The following is a 6,694-nucleotide window of genomic DNA, read 5'->3' on the forward strand; positions in this document are numbered from 1 at the left end:
ATGCTGTATGCCATCCACATCAACTCAGGGGAAAACTACCGGCGTCACTCCTCATATCAAGAGGCACCAGGACTAGACATTGTGACTGAACTGGAGCACCAGTGGATTGGCCTGTATGTGTGTGAATGATTTTAGATAGAGAATTGCTTTTCCCTACTTGATCTATGTGCGTCACTCAATAAAGACCTTGGTTGCTGAACCCATGCATTAGTCTTTTGTCCAACAAAGCCATTGCTCTACATCCTGGTCCCTTCAGCAAGAGAGAAAAGGTGCTTTCCCTCTTCTTTATGGTAACCCTTTAAATATTTGAAGACTGCTATCATGTCTTTGGCATCTTCCTGACTGTAAGTTGTAGAGAACATGTAGAAAAATATTCCTTGACAGAAATATAGTCCCAATTTCCTTTCCCCCACCGGCAAAGCAGATTCCCACATACAAGAGCAGTGCCTTACAGAACAGGTAGCTGTAGTTTGGCAGTCTTTGGGGCTAGACACTTACTGGAGTGTCTGGAGTGTAGAGCAAAATGGAAGCCTATAGGGCTGAAAAGAAAAGCCCAGCAGTCGGTTTGTCAGCAGGTGGAGGAATTCAGAAATGGGTTGAAGAATAAACTAAAAGGCAGGGTACTTGGGAATTGTAGTCTGCAATCTGCATGACCTGAGGAAGAATGCCTTGCATTCGAAAGTTTGTCTAACTTTATCCCAAACATGCAGTTGTCCAGTAAAAGCTATCACCCAAAAATCCTTGCCTCACTCTTCAAGTGCAGAGTTTTCTTTTGGGATCAGCTGTGTTGGTCTGGGGCTAGATGATAGACAGAGTCTTTTGGTTCAAGTTAATATCTTTTATTAGACCAGCTTGGAGGTGAGTTGATGTTTCTAGCAAGCTTTTGGATACCACAGTATCCTTTTGCAAGCTAAGTGGAGTGCAGAAGGAGTGACTCCCCTGTGTGTACTGGGGAATCCATCGGTCTGTGCAACTGGATGTGGCAGTTGAACTGCTCCGAGGCCAATCATCCATTCTGCATGGAGGGGGAGGGATTTTTTTTTTTGTGGGTCATGGCATGGTTGGAGTTTAGGCAGACTGTTGTGAGGAAGATAGCTTGGGTCTCTGTTCAGGTCATGGCTTTTCGTGTCCAGAGTGGTGATGAAGTTGAGTTCATGAGTACGTCTTTTGAAGACATTTTGTTAATTTACTTTAAGGATAAGGACTGAGAGATCTGACAGAATGGTCTTTTTGGGAGAAATGTGCCTCTACAGGCAAATGTGGGTTTCTGTCTTCGATGGATTCCCTGTGTGTTTTCATCCATGACCACAGGTTCTGGCATGTTTCTGTATTCCCTTCCATTTCAAAATGGTAACGTGTATTAGAGCACCAGTTGCTGCAGGACAGTAGTTCTCAACTGGAGGTATGCAGTACCCTGGAGGGGCCATGAGCAGGTTTCTGGGAGTCTGTGCTGCCCCCCCATCCCCGGGGTAGAGCCACGGCCTGAGGGGAGCAGCGGTGGTAGTGGCAGTCAGGCCACAGTGGTGGTGTAGAGCCACAGGGGGCCTGGTCCATTACTCCTCATGCTGCTGGCAGCACAGCTGTCCCAGCAGCGGCAGCAATGAGTCTCACCGCCCCACTATGCCCTCCTGCACTGGGTCCCAACCACTGGGCTGCCAAGGCAGCTCCTGCCCATGCTGGTCTGGCCAGGCTGCAGCCCCATACCCACTGGGGGTGCACAAATCTGGGCAGGCATGTCCCCCCCCCGACATGTTGCCTATGCTGCCTCCCCCTCCCACCCCCCACATCTCAACTATGCCACCCCCTGCATACTGGATATGCAGAAAAACAGTTGTGGCACAGGTGCGCTGTGAGTTTTTATAGCATGCGGGGTGGGGCCTCAGGAAGAAAAAAGTTGAGAAGCTCTGCCATAGGAGATGCTTGGGCAGCGATCGGTAACTTGAATGGAGGTGTGAGGTGGAGGGACACTCAGCTCAGTAATGACAGAGGAGGCTTAGGGGGAACCCCACATGGGAGCTACCTCCAGGATAGCACTGCAGTCTGCCATTAAGCCTCACTGGGAAGAGGACTTGTGTTGTGCAAATCCCTACAGAAGTTTCAGACTGAAACCTGTTTTCCACTTGTTTTTTAAAAGAGCTGAAATCCTTGGGGAAATCTCTCGGTACATTTCCCCATGCTGGATCCTGGTGAGGCCTATATCTACTAGACTGGGGTGGGCAAAATCCAACTCATGGGTTGGATCTGACCTGCCAACTGATTATATCTGGCCTGCGGGTCAGCAGCCGGCACCCACCGTGTGCTGCTTCTGGTGCATGGGCTGGTGGTATAAGCTGTGGAGCCAGGCTGGAGGTGCAGGACAGTCCAGGGGAAATAAGGAGGGTGCAGTAGGGGAGAAGAGGGAGACAGAGAGGCGGCCCTACCCATGATGAGCAGCAGTGGCCCGTGCTGGGTACTGAGCAAAAGCTGGACACAGTAGTGGACATGTTCGCCGCTTCTGGGGCCCTTCTGGATGCAGCTGCCCAGAGCCTGTGCCATGGCTGCTTTGCAGCTCCTTCCTGCTGCTGCCACCCCCAGGTGGCCCCAGGGCTGCAAGGTGGTGGTAGTGGCAGCAGCGGGGAGGAGCTGCAGGGCAGCCGTGGTCATAGGAGGATTAATACCTGGGTCAGGTGGGCTGTTGCCCAGGGCCCTTCAGTAAATGGGGGCGCCGGGAGGGAGAGGCAGGCAGCATGCAGGCTGGCCACAGGCATTCTCCTGGCAGAAATCAGGGAGCAGAGCAGAGGTGTGGGCAGGCGGCTTGTGGGGGGGTTACCATACATCCGGGTTTTCCCAGACATGTCCTCTTTTTTGGCCCTCTGTGCTGCATCCCAGCGGGTTTTTAAAATAAAAAAGCAACAGCAGGCAAGGTGATTGGGTGTCAGGGGTCACTTGCTCCCCGGGCAGGCTCCAGCAAGCCAGAGAGAGACAGAGAGAGAGAGTGTATGTGTGGGTGAGTGAGCGAGAGCAGGCATGTGCAGTGCAGGAGCTGCTTGGGCAGCAGGGCTGGGGCGGGGGGGTGGTCAGGGGTCTGTAGGTTGGGAGTGAGGGCACCAGCAGGGTTGGCGGGGCGGGGCCCTGTGGATCGGGAATGAGGGCACCAGCAGGGCTGGGGGGGGCAGAGGCTGCGGGTCCAGAGTGCGGGACACTGGCAGGGCTGGGGTCAGTGGGTCAGGAGTGAGGGGCACTGGCAGGGGGGCAGGGGCTGTGGGTAGAGTGAGGGCACAGAGGAGGTGACTGTAGGTTGGGCATGCAGGGCACTGGCAGCACCAGGGGGCTGCGGGTCAGGAGTGAGTGGCACCAACAAGGGGTGGGGGGCAGGGTACTGCTGTTTGGGAATAAGGGTCACTGGCAGGGCTGGGGTCAGTGGGTCAGGAGTGAGGGGCAGCAGCAGGGCTGGGGAGTGCTGTGGCTTGGCAGTGAGGGGCAACAGCAGAGGCAGGGCACCAGCATATCACTGCCTCCCCACCACCATATTCCCCTTGCCCCCCCACTGCCCTCGCAACAGATGTCCTCTTCTTTGGACCTGGAAATATGGTAACCCCCAGAGGCATAGCGGGGGATACGTCCTCCAGATTTGTGCATGGGACAGGCAGGCTGAACACTGTTTGCTTGAGTCTGCCTGCCTGCTGCCTAAAAGTGTGACTGGATGTCAGTGAATATATAAATAGGTAGAAATAGGAAAACAAGAAGTAAAGCAGGGCAGTGAGGGGGAAGAAGGCCAAAGGGAAATGTTACAGTGATAATAATACAAGGTAAAAATGAGGCTCTCAATGAAAAGGGAAATAGTTGGAAATCAGAAAAATAAAGGCAACAGTTTATGGGCGGCAGCTTTGGTGGCGGGGGGGGGGGGCGAGTGGTGACTGCCTGGAGACCCCCCCAGTGCCATCAGCGGTGGGGGTGGGCGACCACCAGCAGAAGCTGGTGGTGGTGATCACCAATCTCAGGGGGGGCACATGCCCACCCTACATGTCACCTATGCTTTGGGTAGAGGTGCTATCTTTTATTAGACCAACTGAATAGTTGCAAAAAAAGGTTATTTGCAAGCTTTCAGACACACATGATCTTTCTCGGGGAAAAAAATTGTAAAACAAGAGTCTACATGACCACTAAATTAAAACATCATTCCTTTCATGTTGTTATACATTTATGGCGATCCAATGCATCTGAGTAATTTTTCTAAGGCAATTGTTTTATTCAATTTTGTGTGTGGCAAAATTAAGTATTTAATTTTGACATTGCATGTTGTGCTTTATTTACTAATGTGCCATGCAAACATTTAACAGGTCTGTTTATTAATGCTTTTTGATACTTTCATATTTATAATGGGGTGTGGGGGGCCTCCAATTTTCTGTTTGCCTAGGGCCCCAATGAATCTTAATCCGCCTCTGGCTGCGTTGCAGGCTATGGGCAGCCTCAGCCAGAAGGGCCCCAGAAGTGATGAGCGTGCTCGCTGCCAGGTTCAGCTTTTGCCGGGCGCCCAGCACCGGCCACCACTGCTTATCATGAGCAGAGCTGCCTCTCTCTATCTCCCCCTTTTCCCCCTTTCCACCCTCCGCCTCCCCAAAAAACTGTCCTGTACCTCCAGCACAGCGCCACAGCTTACACCAGCTCCTGGCCCATGCGCCAGAAGCAATGCTGGGCAGGCACTGGCATCAGCTGTGGACACAGGCAGCAGCTTCCCCCTGGGGACTGGGGGAAGCTCCTCCTTGGGGTAGAATGGCAGCTGGACACTGAACCTGCTGCCCACACCCACACCATCTCCCTTCCTCCCCTCCCCCTCTGCAGACCCATTCCACATAGGGAAGCTTGGTGAGCTGTTGCAGGGTGGGGCACTAACCTCCTCTGCAACAGGTCCCCAGAACTCCCTAGATGGCCCTCGGCCCCAAATTGCCCACCCCTGCACTAGATCCTAGAAGAGGGGATCTAGCATTCTGCCCAAGGTCTAAAAAAGCTGTGTGCTTTCATCAACAGGAAGAGGAGTAGCAATTCCCAGTGGTGACAAGGAGCAGTGCCAGGAGCAGCACCAGTGGAGCAGAGACCCTCAGACGTGGTGAGGAGTGGCAGTAGCAACTGTTGAGCAGTTATCCTCTGTCAGAGTACCAGTTACACTAAGGAGAGGAGGGGAAAGATTGGGGACAGCAGCTACCTTGTCTGTCCTAGCTACCAAGTTGTCCCTGCATGGAACTAGGGGAGAAATCTGGTCCTACTGACTGTGATATACTATGAAAACTTAGTTGGGATAGACTACAGACCATTATGGTCTTCTCCAAGATTGCTTATGAGTCTCACTTTTATGAGACCCTATGTAACTGTAAGTTTGCTATTGCTTGCAAGTTGGAGGTGTGTTCACACTGGAAGTACCAAGCAGCATTTTTTTCTTCAGGTTTCTGGGTGGGGCCTTGAGCTAAGATGGGTAATGTGTGTCAAATGACAACCATCTAAATTTGACCCATGCTGCTGCCATCCACTGCCTAGCAGAAGGGTTATACTGGCAAACTAAAGTGTCCCCCATATTTAGCTGTTTTCTGAAAGGCTACTTCATTTGCAGGAGCAAATGTGATGCCCTTTGACTATATCACAGAGCCAGAAGGAAACTATTTCAAAGGGTCAGACAGACATACTATATAGTTTTCCCAACCCAGCTTGCAGGCCTGGTATTCTAAAGATGTTTTGATCAAGAAGGACTGAGCAGGAGTCTTTGACCAGTGTAAGCCTTGAGCTGGCTGAGAGCAGAAGCACTATTTCCTTCCTGTGAGGGGTTAGGCTTTGCTGGCACTAGGAGACAAGGCTAAGCTAGCATCTCAAACCAGTACTGCCCCAGCACAAGCCGGGCTCCAACTGCCTCCTCACAGATAGACAGGGATATAGAAGATAAAGTGGTTTTTGATGGGGAGTTTTTTTTTCTGTTTTCAAGAGCCACCAGCCTCCCTAAGAGATAGTGTGTGCAGGTGGAGCATGAGGCCTTTGTGTAGCCAGCCCCCAGGCTCTGAGGGTCTCCACATACTGTTCAGCCCGCTCTGGTCTAGGGAGTTGTATGTGTGCCCCCCTACCCAAAAAAAAAAAAAAAAAAGAAAAAAGGGCTCAGACCTGGTCTGGGGCCTCCAGGGGCTCAGCACAGCTGGAGTGGCAGTCACAGGCCCCAGCTCTGATGGGCTGGGTGTGAGGCTGGGCCAGGCCAGGCCCCTACTTTCCTCAGATCACTCCTCTCTGGGCCCAGCGGCCGCACTCTCAAACCTGGCTGCTGGGATAGAGTTTACCTCTTTGACCCAACTGGGCCACCAGCCATCACCATTACCCTACCAAGCATGCTCAAGAAGGTGTCACTGATTGTCCCCAAGAGGGATGCATTTTGAAAAAAAAAACCCTTGTACAGTACCGAAGGGTTATACTGGGATTTCAAGTCCTTCCATGTTGGGATGATCCTGGTAGGTTCCTGCATCTTGCCCACATGACAAGCAAGCCCTTCCCAACAGCTTAGTCCAAGGTGAAAACAGCTCATTCTCTGCAGATGAGTCCAACCTAGGAAATAACGTGCTCAGCAAAACCTGAACTTGCTGCAGGGGAGAGAGGAGAGGGCACTTTGTATCTACAGAATGGGCGAGCTGCTCCGCTAATAACCCTGGAAGTGGAAAAGTCCCTCTGCTCTTTCCTTTCCCTG

The 6,694-nt window shown here is 52.1% G+C and overlaps 1 protein-coding gene across 1 annotated transcript in view; it reads left to right on the forward strand.

The window, feature by feature from the left end:
• The window catches only part of DNAJA3 (DnaJ heat shock protein family (Hsp40) member A3), a 29,578-nt gene continuing 22,884 nt past the window's right edge, over positions 1 to 6,694 (forward strand). The window contains exon 1 of the mRNA XM_025192200.1: positions 1 to 113. Coding sequence (XP_025047985.1) covers positions 1 to 113 — 113 coding nt within the window. The remainder of the gene's footprint in view (positions 114 to 6,694) is intronic.

The sequence above is a fragment of the Alligator sinensis genome, unplaced genomic scaffold (genome assembly GCF_000455745.1).
Source record: "Alligator sinensis unplaced genomic scaffold, ASM45574v1 scaffold1297_1, whole genome shotgun sequence".
Taxonomy (NCBI): Eukaryota; Metazoa; Chordata; order Crocodylia; family Alligatoridae; genus Alligator; species Alligator sinensis.